This window comes from Phalacrocorax aristotelis, chromosome 1 (genome assembly GCF_949628215.1).
Source record: "Phalacrocorax aristotelis chromosome 1, bGulAri2.1, whole genome shotgun sequence".
Taxonomy (NCBI): Eukaryota; Metazoa; Chordata; class Aves; order Suliformes; family Phalacrocoracidae; genus Phalacrocorax; species Phalacrocorax aristotelis.
In genome coordinates, this window is record NC_134276.1 from 137,048,280 (window position 1) to 137,073,675 (window position 25,396).

General features: G+C 38.1%; 1 protein-coding gene across 1 annotated transcript in view; it reads right to left on the reverse strand.

Moving 5' to 3' along the window:
* The window catches only part of ANO2 (anoctamin 2), a 199,100-nt gene that overhangs the window by 33,082 nt on the left and 140,622 nt on the right, over positions 1 to 25,396 (reverse strand). Inside the window, exons 15-17 of the mRNA XM_075088002.1 lie at positions 10,791 to 10,865; positions 5,083 to 5,284; positions 864 to 975 (exon numbers count right to left, since the gene is read on the reverse strand). Of these exons, the coding sequence (XP_074944103.1) occupies positions 864 to 975; positions 5,083 to 5,284; positions 10,791 to 10,865 (389 nt within the window). The remainder of the gene's footprint in view (positions 1 to 863; positions 976 to 5,082; positions 5,285 to 10,790; positions 10,866 to 25,396) is intronic.

The window sequence follows — 25,396 nt, forward strand, 5'->3', positions numbered from 1 at the left end:
GTGATATTTTTCATTAATGTCTTACAATATTTACAACTGCTGGTAAAACGTATCATTAATTCTTAAATCAATGATGCTGAATTGGATTAGTGAAGACTATAGATTAACAAACTTTACAGCCCCCAAAAGGAACAGAAAATGGTATGAAGCAGAACACAGAGGATGTTTTAAACATTTTTGCCAATGTTTGAGCAAGCAATCATTTTAAGCTTCCCATTCAAAAGCACACGGTATACTGTGGATAACTGGGTCCCAAAAGACAATTATCCTGAACCCATAGGAAGTCACACTTATTTAGCAGGACAGCTGAATTAGCTTTTTGGTCATTCAGTTCATTTGCCAAAACATGCAACTTCCAGTTGACTATAACTATTTCTTAATTTAACTTGATACAGGCAAATAGTGCAAAACATTGAGAAAGTAATAGATAAAGTAGTTCCACAATTTTAAATGAAACAGGAGAATCTTTATTCTAAAACCTCTAAGTGATGTTTCAAGAAAAAATTGCTAAAATGTGGAAAGTGGGGATCTGTAAGCACTACCATTCACTCATAAATGTAACACCCTTTTTAACTAAAAGGAATTACTTTCTGAGGTGTGGATTATTCTTAATTTAGAAAGAAAACTAAAATGTTGCATTTCAGTACAATACTTAGAAGAGAGACAGGACAGTAGTCAACATCACGCCCTGCCATTCAAAAGCACGTTTTAGGCCACCCTATTTATTCTATTTTTTCATAGCTGGTGAAGGTGCCCAGTCCCAGACTTAGTTATGTAGCCCTTTGTGCCCATTTTTAAAGAATTAGATATACAGAAATATCTATATACATAAATATCTATATGTAAATGTCAATTTATCCTACCTTCCTTTAAAAAATGCAACATAAAAAATTGGTGCATAAGAATTCACAAACTTCAGTAGGAATGCCTTCAATATCAGTCTCTCCTCAAAGGTTTTCTCTGTTTTTGGTACCTCTGGGCAGGGAAGGAAGGAATAAAAAAGAAAAAAGAAAGCACACCACAGCAAATATTAGTAATTTTAGTAAATATTATTAGTAAATATTAGTAAAAATTAGTTAATATGTAAACATCCCTGATATCCCCAAACATGGTTCTCCCACTAGCTATCTGAAATTTGAAGAAAAAAAAATTGTATCTTAATATTCAACTGCAAAAATCTAAAGCATTAGAAGCAGTTTTAATTTATATATCTATATAAATATACATATCAGTTACAGAACTGAAATAACAAAGTATTAATATCCACATCTCAAGAATGATGAAAGCAAAGTACAAAGACTTTCATCCAGAAAAAAACACCTTAAAAGCCTTTGTAACTTTGTGTGCACAGGCCTTTTTTCGATAATGAAGTCATTAATGTGCTTAATGCTAAACACAAGACTAAGTACCTTGCTGAATAAGGCATTAAATAAATTGTTAATTGCCATGCAAAAAAAAAATACACATTTTTTGCTAACATTTCTCCATTCACTATATATATATATATTCTACATTTCTAGATAACATCTAAAACTGCGTCTTACACATCATCAGTATTCATTACTCTGTTCCCAGATTTATCTCCAATTTCCATGGAAATTTTCTAGCAACAGAACACATAGATATAAGACAGAATCTTTTCAAATTTACAGCAGGATCTTCTTTTAAAGACTCTATATGGGTTAAACTCTTCTATTAGCATGCTCATCCTGAGCTGTTAAGTAATTTGAGAGCAGATAATCTGATTGTGGTATGTTCTTAACGGAATTTCTGTAGCACAGCAGAAGTGTGAAATAATAAGTTAGTTCCAGAGCTCTGGCTTTAAGGACTTAAAAACTTGGCTGTACTTGTACAGTTTTCTTTTGGGACACAGTTTGGGTGTTTTGGTTGCTTTGGGTTTTGCTTTTTTTTTTTTTTTTTTTGTTAAAAAAGAAGTTGGTGTTTATTTGAGCACTAAAGGAATAGCAAAACTCTAATGAATCCCTACTGCCCAGTTTTATCTGTGATACTTTCACAATATTTTCATAAAAGACCAACACACAATCTGGTGAGCCTTAAGCCATCATTCACTTATACATATAGAAAAGCTTAATTAAAACTTCGAAGAATATGAACGATTTGTAGATGACCCCATATGCTAGATAGATCCTCAGGACAACAGCTCAGGGCAACAGGAATATCAAATAACAGCGGTGCAGCTTTTAATTTGAGGGAGAAAAACCCTAGCCTTTGCCTTATGGATAACTCCCAGAAAGATGAGCTCAGCCTCTGGATGAAAATTTGCACACCATATATGGTTCCAGAGACTCACTCAGCACTTCACTCCCTCTCACACTCAGATATACTATATCATACCAGTAGAGGCATGCATAGAATTTGTCCTCTAGCTAGAGGAGTCTGCTACACAAGAAATGCATCCAGCGAGAAGAGATGCATTAGTAAGAGAGAAAACTTTCCCACAAAAAATATGATACACTGGTAATATATGGTTGGTTGTGCAGCATGTTACACCAAAACTGGGCACTGAAACCTTCCAGGTAGAGAATGAGCTGAGATATCTGTGGCATGTGCCTTAGCTCAATGAAGGAGCTTCTGCCTTTATAAGGCACAAACCCAAATACTTTTGATTTTGTCCCCATTTGACTGGTTGTTCTGAATGAGCAAATATGCTGCAAATCGAGTTTGAAACCACCTGATTTCTGAAGATGACCTATTCAACCTGAGAATACCAGGATATAATGCACTTTTGCTGGTTTGATCTGTGATAAGGGGGCATCAGTGCCCCACTTTGCTGGGTTCACAAGAGGTGTGTGGAGTCCTAGTTCATCCTCTACAAGTTCTCTGTATTGATTACAACAAAACAACTACTTTTTTCCTGCTGCACTGGTTGGTATTGAGGTAGATCTATTACTTTGATCCTATGATGAATGCGTTTGCTATCAGTAGTAGTATTCTTGTAACAGATGTAATTTTTCACTTGAACAAAGTTTCAAGTGCACTTAGGGTTGGAATAGAAACCTACGCTGTCAAGAGCTGTTCCTCCAGCCCAACAAGTCTGTTCCTCAGCTTGTCGATTAACTGCAGTGTGAGAAGAGAATTGAGTATGTTTTGCTCTGTTCAGCAAAATGAAAGTTCACAGGGTAAGGAGAATTTATCAGCATGATGAATTGTGATTTTTTTTCTTTTTAACATTTGGCGTCTGAGCCTAGCACTGGAGAAAGCTGCCTGAATGAACTTTCTAACTCATGTAATTTGTAGCACTAGAGATTACTCAAGCTGGATCCTTCTTAAACAAAACATATGATGGTTAATTAGGAATTCTGCCTAAATAAAGAGAGCAGGATTAAAATTAAATGCAAAGTGACAGGGGAAAAATAATCAGCAAGTAAGAAATTCTTGTTTCTTTCACAGTTCAGGCTGGCAGACATTACAAAGGGAGAGATTTCCCTTCTGTGCTTCCCCCAGAGAGGCAATGGTAGTGGCTTGCACTTCCCAACTTTTGCCTAGAAACTGCCAGAAATGAGAAGCTTCACCTTCACCTCTCCCTACTCTTCCCATACAGCAGTGTCATGCCTTAATAGTTGTGCCCTTTCTTACCTGGGCAGGTGCAGTGAACAGAATTGATCAGGTCACACACAGTTAGCAGCCTGTCAGTTATATGAAAGCTGAAAATCTGGGTACAGTTTTGGCCTGGACAGTAAGCCTGAGCTTCCTTACACCGCTAGAACAGTTCATTTGTGTAACCCTGCTATATTCTGCCCAAAGCCTGGCGCAAACCAGAAATAAACAAACAAATTAACCCCATACGGTGGCATTCTGTGAAAATTAATTGCTTTGTCTTAATTTCTTTCAAATACTTTACAAATTTAATCTAAACTATCAGGCCATCCTTACTGGTAAAACCACAGGACCATATTTCAAAAATTCAGGATTGGACCTCTGTTATGACAGCTACAAAACTTTAGTCGATGGTGTCCTTCAAAAAATAGGACCAGGAGAGACATTTTCACTTGTGACTTTGAGAGCATTTTGAGAAAGTGAGAATAAGAAACACAAATCTTAAGAGTTCCTAAGGGGAACTCTTCACAATGGGTCAGGCTCCAATTGTCAAAAAGTGTCAGTTTGGATGCTTACATTTAGATGCCCAAAATTAACAGGTAGAACGCTTGCTGCAGTTAAAGGCATCTGTGGCTGCTGATTGATTTTCAGTGTTTTGAATCATTGACTTCATGTTCCTAGACTTCGAAGCATCTAGAATTAGATGTGATGTATAAAAACATGGGAAACAGTACTTAATGACAGCTATAAGAATCTCATGCTAGGGCCCTATCAGTAAACAACTTTGGCCTGATTTATATAACAAAACAAAACCCCAGCCTAAACCCCTATTAGTAAATAACTTTGGCCTAATGTATACAGCAAAACCAAATTCTATCCTAAACCCTTATAGTAGTCAAAAAATTACTTGTCTTTAAAAGACTTAAATATATTACCAGGCTTGTAACAATACAATGACGTTAAAAACAACCCCTAACTGAAATAGCTATTATTATAAAAAATTCCAGTCCAGACATGCCCTTTGAATGGCAAAAAAGTTTTTTGAGTGGTACGGATCTGGTAAAAATCACATTAGCAAAATAACATGGTAAGCATCAGCCACTGTAACTTTGCCAAAGCCAGCAACATCTTTGAAACAACCCAATGACTTTCAGTAAACAAAGCTCCTAGAGGTAAAGATATATATATCAAAATACATACCAGGTCAAAAATTCTCAAACAGCTCTAGATAAGTGGATCATGGCACAGAGCCAGTGCAATGCAGAAATACCAGCTGAGATCCTGTAAATAGCACAGCTGTGTTAACATGGCATTATGGCCAGGCTAATTAGTCCTATTAGTAGCACACTGCATGTTGTGGCGTAGATCCCTAGTTCACAGAGGCATGTCTGAGCGTCTTACCCCATAGGCCTGAATATTTTCACTGGCACTCTGCAGTGGGAAATATTCCTGTAGAACCTCCTTGCATACTCTCATGTCAATACATGCAACATACTAATGAGGAATGTGGTGAGATAGTTTTACCAATTTCTGTCAGCCATTTCGCAACAGCTCCATAAATTTCATCAAGTATAAGTATCACAACGAGGTTTATGATGACAGCAGTTGCAGTCACAGTCACCCGAACATTTGACCTGGTTGTCTCATTTGTGCTGAACGACAAAGCTGCTGCTGTTGTGATTCGGTATACAATCACACCAAATACTGCTGAAAACGTCAGCATAATCTGCAAAGAAATGTACAGATAGATTAGTTCAAGTTTGAAAGCATTTAAACAGAAGCTTTGACTGAAATGCCAGGTTTGTTCCATGACTTGGTATTGTGTTGTTATTTCTTAAAGCAACAATAATACAGGGATAATCAAATTAAAAATGTGACCATTCAAAACTCTCGAACAGTGACGTAATGAAAAAAATGGATGCAGAACACTGAATTGGCACAACAGTTCCTGAGGATGTTGATGTACTCTCTGATTAAAGCTCCACACATTATTCATGCAATACTGGTGAAACTCAGGTAGCTCGGGTTCAAATGCAGGTATTAAGCAAGGTCCTTTATCTGGTGATCTGTCCAAGCCATCTGAACCTAAGGGCCTACAAGTGTGTGCAGTCGAGTAAATAGGCTTTACTGGCTGAAACAGTTTTACCTTTGCACAGCGGAACTAGCACCCTACTCGCCAGTTGTGTTTGCTCAACTCTTGCCAGAAGTTAAAGAAATATAAGTTTCCCCCGTTATTATTCTTTTAAGACTGACCTAAACAGTATTACTAGGGATTCACTTTACATTTCTGTCCCAGAAATGAGCTGATATCCTGCCACTCTTCATGGGCTAGCTTTGACCCATAAGATGAAGAAAGTCAGCCGTGCTACTTAAGGTCAAGTTCCCACAAGAAGAATTTGAATTTCACAGGGCTCTGGTATTCTGGTTGCAAAAAACACACCTCACAATTAAAAAAATAAAATAAATCAATAAAATAGCAATAAAAACCCAGCAAATTTTCATAGCCATGGCAGTAAAGGGGGAGAGGGTACATTTTTCTCTTTCATTTTTGCCTTTGGCAAGAATTCCAATGTACATTCATTATTTTAGGTGAAAGCTCTTGAGATCCTCAGATGAAAGAGACTACCTAAATGTGAAAGATTAGACTATTGCAGTTATTTCAATGGGCCTAGGGGCCCAGATTCACGATGCAGGTTTAAGGAAATTTAGCCATTCATTTTAAAGATCTAGCAATAGTTTATTGAATTCCTGTATGCAGAGGAAGGTTGTCTTATGAAAAGTACTTTTGCAAAAGAACCAGAACAAGAATCAGAGCTATATTCAAGGTTGAAAATGAAAACTGGCCACATTTAGTTTTAACAGAGAACTAGTAAACTTACTAAAAAATAACTATTTAGAGAGACTCATGAAGATATCAGATGAAATTCACAAATATGTTTTGTGAGAAAGCAGTAATAAAGTGTTAGATCTAGTAAAACATCTAATTTTGACTTTTTAAAGAAATGAAGAATTGTTTTAACTATTTTAAATCAAATACAGGTGAAGAGTTTTTGTTTCATGCTAATATTTTTCATTCAATAACTGGTCTAAAGAAAAAAGTCTAAACATGAAACACTTCAAAAGAAGATGTTTCAAATGGCATAAAATATTATTTCCTTTCCTTCTGTAGTTTTCATTGTGTGGAGAAAACCGCTCTAACTTTTCTGCTTATTTTTATCTTTTTCTTTTGACTTACCTACCAAACATGCAGACAAAAATTTGATCATGTTGAACTATCTGCAGCTCTTGCTGTGACAGAAGTGGTGCAGGAACACAAGGATTAGAACTTTTACCTAACTTACCCACTACAGAAGTGATCACGACAGTAGAATAATAACCCCAATAAAGAAGAGAAAACAATAAAGCAAAACCTGGCCGTAATCCAATTCACCTTCTACCTCTATAGTCACTTTCAGCTGTTTTCATTTTGTCAGTTTGGGTCACAGATTCATTCCTCTTAATCACCTTCCAAACACTCTATTTCTGTTTCTTTCCCCTGTGGATTTCTTTGAAATTTTTACTATTATGGTGAACAAGGAAAAATAGCGAAGTAAACTTGTATGTATCTTTCTGGAGGTAAAGACCTCTCTGGGCCTCCATAGACATCTGTCTCCATCACAAGCTTCCACTTAGAAATGGTATCTTAACAGTACAGGAAGAAGAGTCATCACTAAACAGAGAAACAGGAAATTTCAGGTCATGGAAGTTGAATAGCAAACTCTTAAACCTGACCAAAGGATTTAATTGATCCATAGCAAAGATTACCAGAGGATGAGATACTATCAGACGCTTGCACTATTCTAGCCTTGTCAATTCATGCAGTGCCATAGCAAGCTACACAAAGTTACCTGAAAAATATGTTTTATTTGTTTAAAGAAAAAACATGCTGGTTTTGCAAAAGCACCAGAGCTTCAGAAACGCCTCAGTTGCCCAGCTGTTTTTAAACATGTGCTTAGATGCAGATGGAAGAACATTCCTTTAGGAGTCTTCATTATCTGTGGATTCAGCAACAAGAGAAAATCGAGCAGGGCTTGTAGGGCTGTACAGTAACTGAGAGCATACTTCTCACTCCCCAGACAGTCACTGAGAGGGAGTGGTTCCTGTATCTTCACAGCATTTCTCCCTTTCCTTAGAATACCTCTTTTGTCCACATACCAGATCAGATGGCCACCTTTTATCCAGGAGCTTACTTTGCGTTTTGTTGTCATTGTCAACTTTTCATCTAGCGAGTTCTATCCCCTATTATGGCAGACAGTTTCTTCACCGAATATCTAAACTAGTCTGTCAAGGACTCAATTGCTTAGAAACAGATGTGAAAATTGGCTGCAGTAAAGGTCACCTACTGAGCCTGGTATGAATGAAGACAAACAGGAAAGCATACTAGATCTGAGAAGGAAGCTATAAAACCCCGTGGGCTAGACTGATACCTTCATCCAAGTAGCATAACAGTTTAATGTCCAAATAGTTTTTTAGTTCCCCAGTGGAGTTATTCTAAAGTATTATGCCATGTGAGTAAGAATAGGACAATACTCAATGAACCCAGAGAAAGGCTCCAGTCAATTCCTCCATGTCCTCCTGTTCTCTTCCAGCAGCCACCAACATTTGCATCACATACTCAGAAATCTTCACCCCAACATGTACCTTCTAAATGAGGAGTTTCTAAACTGTGACATATGTTATTACTCGTCACACACAAGCCAGACTTGCATATGTCCAGTTCAGCCTAGACCTCCTGCTACCACTGGTCTTACTGGGCAAATAAGACTTGTGAAATTCTGTTCTAAAATCCCTGCAAAAGATATTGTGTAAATCAAGGTTGGATCTTCTGCCTCCTCAGCAGTCACGTGAGGCTTTCTGTACAACAAAAGACCTATGACCAGATTTTGAAGCATCTGTAAATGCTTCAGCATCTGTAAATAATCCTTGGAATTATTTGGTGGTGTATAACACCAAGACCAATTGGGCAAGAGAACCAAACCTGACATTTTTTTCAACCTGCACTTTTAAAGAAACAAACAGCATACCTAGCTTAGGAAAGACAGGAGAAAAGCCAGAAAGAAAATGTAACACAGTTCTTGAAAGAGGATTCTCAAAAGTGAATATGCAAGTGAAAAATAAAGAGAAAAGCTTTTACAATAAGAAAACTGTTAAAAGCTGCAAGAATCATTCAGGAGAGTATGGCATGTAAGGGTGGGGGAAGGAGTGACAGAACACATCAGCATCATTCTACAGCAACATAGATGATTTAATGGAAAATACCTTTGGGTTTGTGCCACCAGAACCTTTGGGCCTGGAAAAGGTAGTATTAAGAAGTCAACAGTCCCTTCTACAGCACTAGAAATTGCAGCACATGTATATGTGTATATGTGTCTGAGTCTCCTATATCTGTGCATTGTGTATGTGCACACACAACATGTAAATTCAAGATTTCATCACCTATTACGTAGTGCCTACAGCTAAAGAAACTAGTCTCTGCGAATAATAGTAATGGAGGTAGATAAGACCAATTTAGTTTCCTCAGTGCAATACTACTGCACAGGCTGACAGCAAACTTTAGTCTGGTGTTTCCAATTCCTGTTTAACTAATCTAGCAGAAAAAAAGAACCATTACATACAGTAAAGAGTAGATTGTAATCTCCACATGGGAAAGCAGAACTGGCTCTCCCTCATCAAGAGCTGACTTGAATTTCATGCATGGTTTGTAGGTTGTCTCCTGTAGGTGCTTACATCTTATTAATGCTCAAAATAGTCTAAAAAAATCATTGTGGTCACTTCTCCAAATGATGAAAGCCAGCATAGTTCCACTAGTCACTAACAGAAGTTGAAGACTTGGAGCCATACATTTTACCTTTGTAAATCTCTCTGAGATGTTACAGTAAGCAGAGAGCGTAACACATAGTCTGTGACTCAGGAAAGCACTTTAAGCTCATGCTTAGGGGAGATTTAAACATGTAGTTAAAGTCAAGAACATATGTAAGCACCTTGTCTGCAGAAGAATGGCTTGTAAAAGCTACACCAAAGCTATATGCCGAGAGTATACTCCATATACTCTGCTTTAAGCAAAGTCCGAACTGATGCCAGTTAGAGGTTCTGTCTAAAAACCAAACGCTTTATATCACCTCAAGACGATAAACTCACTCAATATACACATGAATCACACACCTAATATGTACAGAAAATATACCTAATATAAAATATGTACATCTTCACAAATATATATAGTTATGAATATAACTACAGATATTTATAAAAATGCAGATTTTAGATTACTTCAGTTTGGATATAAAATATTTTTGATCATCAGAAGAAGAAATTAAATTTTCACAGGACATCTGTTGCAGTACATGCAAATTCTAGTATATTAGAAATACACTTAGGTGTTTTAAAATAACTTAGTCCGTAAGTAAATTTCCCGTGCCAGATGCTCCTGTGGTGAAAAACAGTCTACTTCATTGCTGTTTCATACTGGCTCTAGATGTGAATACATGGTTTCATTCTGTAATTTCCGTAACCAGAGAGATAATGGGATCGTTGACAATGTAAATTAAGGTTTATTAGCCAGGCTTTCCTATTGCTGTTTACAAAGTCTAGTGGCTTGATGATGTGTTTATGATCTGCTGGAAATTTTGCTAGGACAGCAGTGTCCACACTTTATAGTATACACCTTATTCTTTTTCTCAAGTGAGGATGGTACACCATGGTCTTCCTCAACTACAGTACAGTCTACCCCTAAATGTGTGTTGGACAGATACTTCTCAGGAACAGATTTATTTCAGCCGTATGTCATCTATTCAGTAGGCTCAACACTTCTGAATGTCATCCTGACAGATCACATACAATACTGTGCACACAAGCAAATACACAGTGGGCTTCCCTTCATCAGATAATGGAGGATGGAGCAGAAACCCCATGGGAGAGACAGCATCTAGTAATGAGCTGCTGTCATTACAAGAAGTCATCCGCCCAACAGCCCTTTCATAAGCAGCCTTTGGAAAAAGAGAATAGAGCTGGAGGTAGGCATTGAGTTCTATGAGTCTTCTAGCAGGACACACATTTCTCACAAGCTGTAGGTTATAACCCTAGCTTTCTTCTGATTTTTAGCATCTTTGAACAGCAATTCAGGATTCCACTGAAGATGCTCATTGCAAAGTTCCTCATACCTAAAAAATGTGGAGAAATGCAGATTATATTACCATAAATAAAATCAATCCAAAGTTTGCTGCATAACCAGGCATACGGTCACTCCATGTCAGCTTCTCCTTTTCATCCTGTGACAAAACACAAAGATAAAATAACAGACATTACAGAACTGTACAATAGCAAATACTATAGGTTGTAAGATCTGTTATTGAAAAACATTCTCAATTCCCCTACTCCTGTTGTAGTTTTTAAGACGATTATAAGATTTGTAACACTGATATTTTAAAGCAGGCTTTAATTTGAGTGAAAAGAGGGTAAGAGGATAAATAAGACATACAGAAAATGTTGGCAAACATCAGAAAATATCATACATAACTATGACTTTAATATTTAAAAAAATGCATTCAGCTGTTACTAAATTTCATACTATCAGGAGAAAGCCCTGAGATTCACCTTAATTTACATTTAGGGAAATCAAGATTCAACCATTTATTTTCAATTGCTTCTTGTAAAACTTCAGAAGAATAGTACTGGAGACAGAAATCATGAAAAGAATGCTTACTACCAGTGAACACAGATTTTTTGACTAATGGTTACCTTAGCCAAATATGGCCCCTAAGACAGTTCTTATAAAGACAACATAGTCCTTCCCCTGGTACTTGGTCTACAGAATAGAGAAACTACAAAGGCAAGACCCCTCTGTGATCTCTGCTGCCAGCCTTGTTTTCTTCATGTGCAAACAGCATCTCTTTCTTCATTACATAATTTAAAGCAACTCTGATCAGTGAAGTCTAGTATGCTTTTATTCTCCCTACACAAACCTAACTCCATCTCTAGCAACGTGTACATCTAAAGAAGATATTTGAAAGTGGGTATATATAAGAAATATGACTCCCTCCTCTCAAAATAGGTTTCTTAAAATAATAAGAAGGTCATTACTTTGTTTAAGTTAAACTAAAACAATATAATCAAATTAACTAAGGACACAGAGCCAGATGCTCTTTGCATTTCTGTGAACCACCATAGCTATCCCATGGACTAGTACTTCATTTACATTGGAACTAACCCAGAGTTATTCTGAATTTAAATCAATTTAAATCAGATTAGAATTCAGATCAAGGGTTTCAGATAAATAATTTCTAAGGCACAATTGTCTTCGGGTAAAAGTAAAAATCTGGGACTGTTATGCCTTTGTAAAAGGCTTTCTCAAAGTAGCACTAGGAGTACAGTATATACTCCAAGTGCAGAAACGCAGCCGTGAGTTTTCTCATGGAGTTTACTAGGATGTGGAATTAGACTGAAGACATGATCCTGTCTACGCATCCATTGCCATTGTGGTGGTGCCTCAAATACTGTGGGAAGTAGTATTACTCAGCATCCCTTCTTCTCAGCTCAGCTGTTCAAACAGAGAAGTTAAGCGTGTCTCCTTTGGGAGAATGCTGGCAGGACTGGGCCATAGCAAACCCAAGCAGAAGCACAAATAATTTGGCCCCATGTATGCAGTACATAAATACTCCATACAGTACATAAATGAAGTCTATCATTTAGCTGGAAGGCTGCTTTAAAAAACATTTATGTGAAAGCACAGATGCATTTCATTTCATTTTGGCTTTACCACTTAGCAATTATACAGGACATAAAGAAGGTCTACATGATTATACTCCAAGAAGGCCTGAAGGACACCATGTCTAACAATTTCACTAGGGGAAAAAAAAACTAAACAAGCAAAAGAGCAAAATGAGTTAATGCTAGCCAAAGCAGTTAAAGGAAAGAAGAAAATCTTTTATAACCATACTGAGGTGGAAAGAGGCAGGAGGAGGCAAAAATGACCAAGAAAATTACTTCAAAAATCTCTCTAGCAGTAAGAATTTTGGATACTGGATGGTTACAGGAAAGAAGAAGAAAAACTAGGAAAATGGAGGAGCAATGATTGAGATGTACATTTAGAAATGAATATCAGAATCTAAGGTGTGCCTAAGCCTACATTTTTAAGCATTAAGAGACATTAGGATCCATCTGTTTAAGGGTCCCAACTTCAGGAAAGTTTAAGGTCTGCAGTTATTAGAGTATCTGACCTCTTTAATCTCAGCATGTGTGTTAAGAACACCGTGACATCTAGTATGACCCATCATTTTGGAAGCCCTAGGTTTAGTACCTGAATACTTGTTTTACATAAATCATTGCTTTTCAAAAACACTTTGTGCTTGATGAGTTCAGTAAAATAAGTTCCTGCAATAAAGATTTAGAAGCATAACTAATTCTTAAAATTTCAATTTATTACTGGGAATAACTAAACGAAATATGACTACCTCCAAAAATATTACCTTGCTGAACAGGTCAAAAACAGTCCTTTCTCTTGCGGTGGGTGGACATTGTCTGGCTGCCAGATGCCCACCCAGCTGCTATCTCACTCTCCCTCCTCAACAGGATGGGGAAAGAAATCAAGATGAAAAGCTTTTGAGTTGAGGTAAAGACAGGAATATAACTTACCAACTGCTATCATGGACAAACCAGACTTGACTTGGGGAAAATTAATTTAAATTATCACTGTTTAAAATAGATACGAATGGTAAGAAATAAAAACAAAACTAAACACTCCTTCCATTTCACCTCCCTCCCAACTTCTTCCCGTGGCCAAGTTCAGTCCTTCATTCCTGACTCCTCTACTTCCCTCCCCAAGTTATTCAGGAGTATAGGGAATGGTGGGTTATGGTGTCAGTCTGTAACAGCTCCTCTCTGCCATTCTTTTCTCCTTACACTCTTCCCCTACTCCAGCGTGGGTCCTTCCATGAGCTGCAGTCCTTCTGGATAAAACTACACCACTGTGGGCCCTCCAGGAGCTGCAGTTCCTTCAGGAAATACCCACTCTGGCATGGCGTCCTCCACAGGCTGCAGTGTGGGTATCTGCTCCACGCTGGCTCTCTCCATGGGCTGCAGGGGAATCTCTGCTTGGGCACCTTGAGCAGCTCCTCCCCACCTCCTGCTCTCACCCTGGTGCTCACAGGGCTGTTTCTCACACTTCTTCCCCTCTTCTTGCTACCAGGCAGCATTTTACCCTTTCTTACACACACTTTCCCAGAGGTACCTTTTCTTGCAGTGAATGACACAAAGGTGAAATTAGGAAGAGGAGAGGGTGTGCATGGGAAAGGTCAAATGGATAAAGGAAGGAAGAGAAGATCAGCATGCCATCTAGTTAGCTTTCTCTTTCACGCATGCGTTTCCTTTAATCTCAGGTGATTTTGCCATTCATTTGCCATTCTCTGTAGCACTTAACCAAAGGGAGATCTGAATAACATGCCTGAGTTGCTATGACATTATAAGAACAAAGAAAAAGTTTGATGAAAATATTACTGAGTTACTTAGACAGCATACATGGCACAAAGCAAATCCTGAAATTTGAATCATTATAGTAGGCAGCTGAGTGCTACCTTCTCTTACAGCTCTTGTTAAGAAAACCAAATCTGTAAATTCACTTGGTATTTTCTGTTGCACCTGATTCTACTCTCTGGCTATAGTGCCACCTAGCCGCTAAAAGACTGTACTGTGAGGTATGAAGAACACCTTGTCTGCAATCAAAATATTATATTTCCACACTGCAGCAAGTGTGCTTTATTCTAAGTTAGTGGAATTGATTCATAGATTTCTCACAGGATACAACACATATTCCATTCTAATCAATAATGTGCATTACAGAACATTGCCTACATTTCAGACAGGGAAGGCTTTCCTGAAGATTGATGAAAACTCAGCCAAGCAAGCAGGGAATCTATCTGGAGCAGTCTAAGGTGCGTATGAATTTATTGATGTAATAAGATGAAATTGATCATCTGAAGAACAATCTCAATGACAGATATCTTACACTGTGGAATATTCCTCAGGAGAAATTGTATTGCAGGGAAATATTTATATGCAGACAGAAAACCTTATGATAGAGATTTTATTTTTGTGGTGAACAAGACAAACTAAAAGATATATTTTAAAATCTTTCTTTCAGTTTCTTTAAACATGGTGATGTATTTCCAGTTGTATTGCAGGAGAAAATAGTTGTTATTCTGGGTGTAGTGATGCATTCCTGTTTTCATTTTTAATGTGGTTTTGAATGTGTTCCATGCAGGAACATAATTCTTTCCTGTTAGAAAATAAAAAATAAAATTAACAAAAAAAGCAGAAAAGAAAAAAAATACAATTAAATACCACCTAGGTTTTGCTGCATGGTTTATTTCCTTATGAGTTACCTAACATGGCAAAGATTCAACATGTGCAGCTCTGCATCCTCAGGTGAGTCTCTGAGCTGTGGAAATTTGGAAATATACTGCACTTGGACAGTACCAAGTGGCTTTGTGAAAACAGTTCTATGTTTGTCTGTGAATTAAACCACAGCTAGTTTGCTCAGATCACAAGTATTTCAGTTATTTATTTATGTTTTCCCACAAGAGAACAAATCCTCAAAGCAGGTGTTTCTAACCATCAGCCATGCCAGCTCAACCTGCACTTGGGGAGTAAAGCAACATTCTTTCTTTCTTCTGCATCCTGCTTTCTAACTCCAGTTCTGAAATTCAGTGTCTTCAGTGTGGTTGCACCAGGGCCACCCCAGTGACTTCACTAGACTTGCACAGAGCCGCAATAATTGACTGGAACTTAGTAAACGATGCTCAGGGAAGAAGAGAATCCAGGACCCCTCTCTCTGGCTTCCTAAGGTCTTGCACAGCTAGCACAGCAACAAGCTGCAAAAATTATATTTCTGATGACAAAATCCAGAAGTTCATCTCTCAGTATGCCCAGGAAGCATCAAACAAGTAAACGTAATTTTTATAACTGTGCTAAAAACTGTGCTGTCCAAGTGAGCATCTAGAAATAAGAACTGGGGTATCAAATACAGCTTTTCTGTATTTGAGTAACACCCCAAATTTTACATGTGTATTGCAGGCTCAAGACAAGGAATGAAATGAGATTCTTCTGAAATAAAGGGTCCCTATAATTTTACTTTGGGCATGAAATAAGACGAAGATAAGGAGAAAAGGATACTTCAGAGCTATTTGGAGTTTAAAAGAACTTAAGAGCCAGAAAAAGCCTGCAGCAACAGGCAATATTGGAAGACAGTGGATTCCAGGTTGGCAACACAAAAGGGGGCACAATCAAGACACATCAGCATTTCTGGGATCTTGCAGTGGCTCACAATGGTAATTACAGCTAAGAAACTCTGGACAAGTTCATGGGACTGTTTCAGTCTGTAATAGGGACTACTGGGCCTCAAACTTCTAAGAGGAAAGACAAAACTGCTGCCACCCTGGGCATCTGCCAATGTCTGTGTCTATCCCAGTCTGAATCTATCTCCCTAGGCGTTCTACCTTCACCTCTCACTTAGAAAGCAGTAAGGGCATATAACAGTAAAGATGGCTCTGTTTTGTGAACAATGTTCTGCTTCAGGCTTGCACATGGAAAACGAACAGCCAATACTCATTTGGAGCCAGCTGAAGGACTGCAAAACTTTTAATTAGAAACTTTTTACCATCTTTGAAACATACAGAATAGCACAGACACTCCGATAACTTTCAGTGGAGCTTAATGGACACACTCTAAATCATTTGCAGAATAGAGAGCTATAAGAAGTGTGTGCAAGGCTCAGTACCAGGATCATGGAAATTAACGTAATTTAAGGCTAAGCAAGCTATTGTTAACCAGCCAGTCTTGGTCTCCTTTGTAACCACAGAACTTCCTTGAGGAAATTTTTGCTATAACGCTAATAAATGTGTCCTAACTAACATTCTTTTTAGAGAAACCTCTAATCACAGCTTGAGCACTACTATGATGAGCAGCCAGTCACAAGCATGATTAGGTCATTCCAATTGCTAATCGTCCTAGCTATTTAAAATGTATGGCTTATTTCCAGGCTGAATTTGCCTATCTGCATCTTCCAGTCTTGGCATTTAGCTGCAACTTTGTCAGTTAAGAGCATCTACTGGCAGAATATTGGTTTTGGCTGTAGGTTATTACAGACTGTGATCAAGCCACCTTTTGGCTTTTCTATTAGCTTAGAGCACTCAGTCAGAATGGGAACAATCATTCAAGCCCACAGCTGTGTTTCTTCCCCTGCAATGTGATGGGAAACAAATCTCCCACAGGCTACAGCCCTGACATAGGCCATTCACTTGGCCTTTCACATAACAAAGCCTATGAAAACATGTGTGAGTAGCCAAGTGCCTGTGCCTCAAGATACACACATGCACATCCCTTCCACAGGACCAGACATATGATGTGATGGTTACTGTGTTAGGTGAGGGTCATACTTCCAGTCATGGAGCACAAGGAAGCCTGGTGGAAAAGGAGACACCAGCCTCTTCTCTGTCAACAGACATGCTGGCAGAATGGAGGAAAGGATCTGCTAATCCAAGTACTTTCTAGTCCTTGTCAGTCTTAACACTATATTCTGAACTTTCTCAAAGTATATGTATGTGTATATATGTGTATATACATACTACTTGACATATATACACACGCACACACGTAAATATGTGTGTGTATGTGTATCACATGCACGCAATAAATACCTTGGTAAAAACTAGCTCTGATAATTAAATAAGAACTGAGATATGAGCTACAGTTCATAGCTGAAATCTTTTATCAAAGTTGTCCAAGGCATAGTGAATGTGGCCATTTGCCCAACCATGCCAGTACTGCTGGAATAAGGGTAAGCTGAAACATGGCAACTATATTTCTTACTGATTTTCCCTCTGCAGCAACAGCATGTACCTAGACTATATCAGGAAATAACGATTAGATGTAGCGTACATAGACAGGTAGGGCCAGATCTCAAAATCAAATCACATATGACAATGTTACTGAAAATTCTACCTTCACTTCAAAGATACAAAATTAATGCTCCTTGCAGTAGTTTCAAGGAAATATTTCAAGCTGCTTAATTCACTTAGAAATAACGGCAAAAGGCTGGAGGTCTGCTATCACTGTACTTTACATTTGTAAAGCTAGACTTGGTTAATTTAATACACTGTATTTTATTCAGAAATAAAAATGGTTCCTTTCTCTGCTGTATTTAAAACTTATTTTGCCCTAGATACTCATCTTAATGCATCTAGTGCATTGTAGCATATTGCAATCGTTATTGTGTAAATGGCACTGAGGTACTTATTCTTTATATCACTGTTTAAAATCAACTTCTTGATATTTACATATGGTTCAAGTGAAAACTGGCAGCACTTCTTTTTTTACATTGACAGTTTAACATATGGCTTTACAAGTATGAATTATTTATGTAAACTTGAAGCCATTCAGAACATTACCAGAAAAACACTATAATTTACACAAACAATAGGGTTACATCTGTAGTCATAAATATTCATTGTTTATCAATGCTCTTTGTAGATGATTAATAAATCATAATGAGTCTGATCCTGAGAAGGCAAAGGGCCAGGTGTACAAATACACTTAGACATCTGGTGGGATTTCCAAAGCAACTGACTGACAGTGGTACACAGGTCTGTCATACTAGGGAAGATGATAGTGGAATGCTACAAATAAGTTCATGGCATGAAGGGATATCCTGTCACTGGCTCAATTTTTTTTTTAGTGTAACTCCTGAACTTTCTCAGAGAAGGCAATGAAATACCACATATGGCTTTAAAATACGCTTATATAAATGTAGTCATGCATAAGGAAGACAGATTCTGAGCCAGATATGTGCCTACTTTCATTTGTGTGATTAGATCAATTCAATACACTTTGATATTGACTAGACATGGGCCTATCGGACACATTAAACAAAGGGAGAACAAGGTGAGTTTTAAAGACTGGCTTTAGAAAAATAATGTATTATCAGCAATACTCACTACCTTACATTGTCCTGCAGTTAACTGGATTTGCAACCACTTTGTACCCTGAAATCCAGAACACCATTACTCTAATAGTCAATCTGGTTTCACACTTTCTTATGTAAACTGTGAACATCTGATGGAGAAGTTAATGGAATAATAAAACTAGCACGTTTTAAACAACGTATCCAGTGTAATTTTTCAGCAAATGAATGACTTTTTACTAGTTCCCATAATTCAGTACCATTTTAATATTGGCAGTGATTTTAAAAGTTTCTCTCTGTAAATTATTTTAAGTATAGGACTATCTTTTCTGCATAAGTCCTTTTAAAGGGTTTGGTCACACAATCAAATACCCGGCTACTTGCAGTATCTCTCCCTAGAATATAAAAAGGTCCAAAATGATGTTAACATTTGTAACTTCAAGTCTATTTGCCTCAGACAGATAACAGTTTACCTGAAATTTATCTGTAAAATCATTCAGTCACTGTTATACACTTTAATATAAGCAACTTGGGCTCAATGGAACTAAGCCAGTTGGCAACTCTGCAATTTTCAAAACTCGAATTACAATTTTCTATGTGGGATTCTCTTAGCAACGTTTAATAGCCTTGTTATTTCTCTAAACTACATGTATTAGTTCCCTTAATTATGAAGGGAACACAAGAAGTTTAACTGAGCATATGGTTTCAGTTCTGGATGAGATGTATTTAGTGCTAGACTCTAAGGAAAGATGTCCTTTCTATGTTTACTTGAAGCTTATCTGGCCCAAATCTGGATCAGTGTCCTAGCTTGAAGAATCTAGGCTGAAATTCCTGTTCCAGTGAAATCAATCACAAAAGTCCCAGTGACTTCAGTGAAGCAGAATCTCATCCCAAGGCTTTGGCACTGCACACTTAAAATCAGATTCTCCATTGTCTTACGCCATGTGAAGTCACTTATGCCCACAGAAAGTGGGAGAAAAAGGCATGCAACACATTATCAGTTTCCTTTGTTTGCAATTTCAAATTTAGCTTACACAAACTGTGAATGACCACAACGACAGCAGAGGAGAGTGAAGTGGTGTAAATTTTAGTAACATTTTTAAGTTGGTAATGAAATGTTTGAGAAGCAGGGAAAGAATTAAAAGGAGATGTGGTTATGCTAGGTTCTTTCCCTGACTCCAGAACATTTATTACCAGCTGTAAAAAGTTAATTTTGTATCCTAACATTTAAATATGCTATAAAAATTGACACTTGATTGCAGAACGCAATCTACAAAGGCAAACTTTTGCCAATAATATACAGATGACATGGAGAGGAGAGTTCTGGGTAAGCACACAACTGGAAGACTGGAAGAATGGGGAGGGGTACAAGAGCAAAGCAATCTTCAACTCTCTCCGCGTCTGCTCCAGAAAGACACATTTCAGAAGTACAGAGGCCCTGCCCATGCACTTTCTCATGCTGAGCCATTCTAGCTGACTGTTTAAAGCCAGACAGTGAAATTTATTGGTGTACCATTTCTGCATTATCTCTTTAACCAATACTAGATATGCATCACCATACTGCGAGCACACAAAATGAACAAGGACTGGGAGGTGGGTAAAAGAGACACCAGATCTGTTATATGGACAGAACCAGAATAAGGGAAGAAACTACTCACAAAGTCTCGCTTCAGTATAGCAGGAGTAATTGCTACTGGCTTCCTCTGCAGACAGTGCAGAAAGAGGCACTTCCAGAAGGAAGAGTCAGAGTCCAACCTGGTCTTGGTCTGAGCCTGTGTCTAGGAAGAATATTACTTTTGGCTGATTATTATTTAGTTTATGTTGAGTAGATCTCCATAACAAACACCCCTGTATCTTCACACACAGAGCCTCTCCCCAAAACACGATGCAAGAGTGGAATAGTATAGAATAGTAAGAAAGAGATGTCAATGAAACACTGGAAGGCAAAGACAGAAATCAGAGATTAATGGAGCTGGAAGAGTAATGACAGACATACATTATGGCACTATTAGCATTATCTTTAGACTTGAGAGCTTTAATTTCAGGGAACTACAGCCATCAGTGTTTGTATCAATTTTATTTTTTCAAAAATGTAAATTCAATGATAAGTTTATTTTTCTAAATAATATACATTTTTGACATCATAAAATTGGCAGTCACTTTTCATGAAATACAATACTTCCCAGTGCTTCAAAAGCTGGAGTTTCACACTCCAAATCACAATGTTTGGTCACTTGATTTTTTGGTGGGTTGGTTTGTTTGGTTTTTTTTTCAACACAAGGGGGTAGAGATATCAGACCAAAGTTGACTGACAAGCACATATTAACAGCTTTCCACTAAGCCAACAACAACTTACAAAGTTGTTTAGATCTCCCAAATCAGATTTAAATAAAAGATAGAGAGCAAAAGTTCCTGGCACTCTAATTCCAAATCCCTTCTGATTTCCAAACAGGGAAATAATAACTACACATACACTAGGCTGAATTAGCTAATATTTATTCAAATTGCATATATGTGCTAAAACTGTATAAAAAACACACAAAGTTCTCCAGGGAGCTCCTTCCCACAGCATCCCAGATCTTTTGCCTTTTTTTTTTTAAAAAAAATACTTGTGTTGGCAGTTGGCAGTAAAATGTAGATCTATTGAAATTTGCCTTGAAATTCCCCAGTCAGATTTAATATAAAACAAGTTGGCAAAATTGGAAACAGTGGGAATCAATGTTTCACATTTCATTCTCTTGAAAATGCTGATTCTTTCCTATCGTTAACAAAATTGGAGTATGTATATCAACAAAATAAATTTCTGTAGTCCCATACCAGAAGAATGTTGGAAGTAGTGGCAAGCTATACATGAAACTGTGATTTACTATCTAGTTAGAGATCAGTATACTGTTTGTCCTATATTTAACATAGCAATGACTCTTAAAGTCGCATCAAATGGATTTGCAGATGATACTAAATTAGAAGAGGTTGTGAATAGTGAGGAGAACAGAGGCTTAGATACTGGGCTGTTGAGAAGTCAGAAATATAAGCATGAAATAGAATAAGATTCAAGTAGGACAAATAAAGGTTGATACAACTAGGAAAATAATTAGAAACAGCAATAATGCTCAGCAAAAAAAATCTAAAAAAAAGTTATATTCACAGGTAGTGAAGAAATGAGTGTTTTAAAGCACACCCAATCTGCATGGGAGTAAATTCAACATATTTGACATACACAGAATGAACTAAGTAAGTGGCGTGCAAACATTTAGCCCTTTAATGCGGTGGGTTAAAAAACCCTCTGACATTCACATATAGCAAGGAATGAGGCTGCATTTATGGCAGTTTTTTACACATGTGAAAGAGAGCAAGAATTGTATGGGTACATAAATATCACCGGGTGAGCACATGAGCACAGACCTGAGCTGACCCTACCTGTGCTATTTGGCGAACTAGAGAAAGTATGCCCAAAATGACTGGATATGAGGTCACCAAGAAGACCTCTGGAAAGAGTCATAAGTGGTGATTTGGCATGCTCCACTTCCCCTTAGAGACTTGCTCAAAATCCCCATGCCAAGCTGAAGATTTTCTGAACTTTTCGTGTTGTCACAGAAAGTGGACAAGATCCTGTTACTAAGATTATTCATTAACTAAGTCACTTAGCTAAGCTGTGGGAACAGGAAAAGAAATACTTCGGAGAAATAGACACCTTTCAATCAGAGGTAAGGCTAAAAGGGAGACTCTCGTGCAGCATTTTATTGCCATGCACCTTATATGGTTTTAGACTACTGAAATGCCTTTGCATCCTGGGGCATGACCACCTACTGCACTGGCCTGTGCAGACAACTCAGAGTTCCTACTGCAGAGCATAGAAGAACGTAACACTGCCACATAAACAATGCTTATCTACATCTCTTCTTATTCTGACACTGTCCTGACTATATCCCAAAGACCATAAAGCATTTACAGTTATATAGAATCTTACATTTAAACTTTATGTTATAACTAAATTTCAACAGAAGTTAAGAATAAGAGTTTCTGCTGGAAAACAGCTTTCAGTGTGAAGTCATCAACATAGTATTTCCTCAAAGTTCCCAGAAATATGCAGACAGATCCTTTCATTTGCTGCAACTACTTTGCACAGGACTTCTGGAAGACTTTCAAGGTAGACTCTGTCCAAAGGAAAATTGCAGGGATTTGTTGGGAATCCTTTGTTGACACAAATCTGAAACAAAGACTTCTATTACATGTCCCATTCCTCTGACTAGCTTATGATATGTGGCTGAAATGAAGGTGACAGATATGGCCTAGACCACCTACATTGCTGGTTTGTCTTTGGACAAAGTTTCAGCAAGTAGCCTGTGATTTGGGCAACAAGGCCTGTGACAGGCATCTGCTGAAAAGTCGGAGCTTCATGTTACCATTACATACACACAAAACAGTTATGTTCCCCAATGAGACAAAATAGTACCAAAATAAAGTCTTCCCAAATTGTCTCATTGTGTAGTATAGTCAGTCTCTGAATCTCCCATTCAATCATGAGTTAATGGGAGGAAAGATAGTACAGGGGCAGAGAGAGAACTTCTGTAGAGATCTCACACTCGTGTTTCATTCTACGTGCCCAGCCTCTTTCAAAAGGCAAAGGCCATGTTTGTTTTTCACCCTTGACAGAACATGCCTTGTTCACTGGTACACCTGCAGAGACAAGGGAAGGAGGAAAAAAGATCTTTGGAATCTAGAAATACAGAGGAATTCTCCATTTTTTGCAATTTTGAAATCAAGGCCATATGCTTTTCTATAATTTTCTACTTGGTTTTTTTGTTCAATCAGTTGTTATGGATTTGTTGCAGGATTCATTTAGTGAAATTCTGTAACTTGGATAATAGAGGAAATCAGTTTATATCAAAATTAAAGCAAAAAAGTATTTTAAAAGAAATTTATGCAAAGGAAATAGATGAACAGTCTTCATGTCTATTGATGATATGGGTAAAACATACACAGGATGGTATACTCAACACCAGGTCTGCTGACATCTGATGGTATTCAACTTTCTCAGAAGAGGAAGAGGGTTTTTGCTCAGGAGCTAGCAGGGCTGATTGACAGGGCTTTAAACTAGATTGGAAGGGGGAAAGGGGCAGTACTAGAGAGTGTCCAGAGGAGGCCAACGATGTTGCTGAAGGGTTTAGTGGGGAAACTGTATGAGGAGTGGCTAAAGTCACTTGGTTTGTTCAGCCTAGAGAAGAGGAGACTGAGGGGAGACCTCATCATGATCTACAGCTTCCTCACAAGGGGAGGAGGAGGGGCAGGCACTGATCTTCTCTCTGGTGACCAGTGACAGGACCCGAGAGAATGGCAGGAAGATGTGCCAGAGGAGGTTTAGGCTGGATATTAGGAAAAGGTTCTTCACCCAGAGGGTGGTGGAGCACTGTAACAGGCTCCCCAAGCAGGCAGTCACGGCTCCAAGCCTGATGCTATTCAAGAAGCACTTGGACAACACCCTCAATGATCTGGTGTAAGTTTGGTGTTGTCCTGTGCAGGGACAGGAGTTGAACTTGATGACCCTTGCGGGTCCCTTCCAACTCAGGACATTCTATGATTCTCTGAATAAGTAAGTAGTGGCTTAAATTACTACCAGGAAGACTTAGATTGGACATGAAGAAAATCCTTGGAGCAGTAAAACCTTCAATCCTTCAAACAGGCATAGCTAAGGCCTGGGACAAGTTCCCTAAGGAGGCTGTGGCATTTTCATTACTGAAGATTTTTAAGAACAGGTTAAAGAAACATCTGGCAAACATGACACTGGATATAGCTGGTCCTGCTTTGGAGCACAGTGGGGGAGCTAGGTGTCTTCATGCCTTCCCTTCTAAGCTGAATTACTGCATATGTTTTTTTCTGTGATGCCAATGACCTTTGCGGTCTTAAACTCTTTTAAACTACTTAGAATTTTTTCCTATTTCTTTTTCTTCAGAAAAATATCAAATTTTGACAAATCACATGCATTTTCCTCAAACTACCAGTAAAAGAAATTAAAAATTCAAGTTGTTACCAGCTGTTACTGATAGGCTGTGAGTAGAGGTAGTATCACACACAAATAAGTGATTGTCTCATCATGTATCCACACACTAACTCATGTGAGAAAATACAACAATCTTAGCACCATTTCAAGGGAACACTGGCCATCGAAGACAATACTCATTATATAAAAGAGGGTATTTATTATATGATGATTGCCTCACAGAAATCTATACCTAGAATATAACTAGAAAATTTGGGTATACCAGACCAATGACTTCACAGCAGCCAGTGCCTTAGCAATAAGACAAGGAGCTAATGAGACTGGCTGAGCCAGCACCTCACAAAGCTAATTTCACTTGTCCATAGCAGGGCAACCCAACAGAACTGCTAACCCACATGGTCCCAGCAAAATCTATCTTCATATGACATAAGTAGCAAACACAACAGAGGCCTGTCTGTCCCTTGACCTCCAACTGGGAAGTGTGACTTCCTGACCTGACAGACATATAACTTGTGTCCTAGACATGGACAGAGAAAGCAAGGAGAGGTGACCTATAGACCTTACAGGCAATCAAATATGCCTTCCAATAAGCCAGTGCTCTCTATCAATGGTCTAAGGCATCCTGTCACTTGATATCAGACCAAAAACCAGAAGTGCTAAGTTTACAAAGTCTTGGGACCTAGACATCACTCTAACAAAATGGTTGCTCAGGGGCCTCAGAGCTTCATGTCCTAAAGGCAACCATGACTACCTAGAGGTTCAGACCTAGTAGTGTCAGCCCAACAAGCTACAGTCCATTCAAATCAGCAAGCTCACAACTTTGTTATCTAGCATTGGCTGAGGAAATAAAG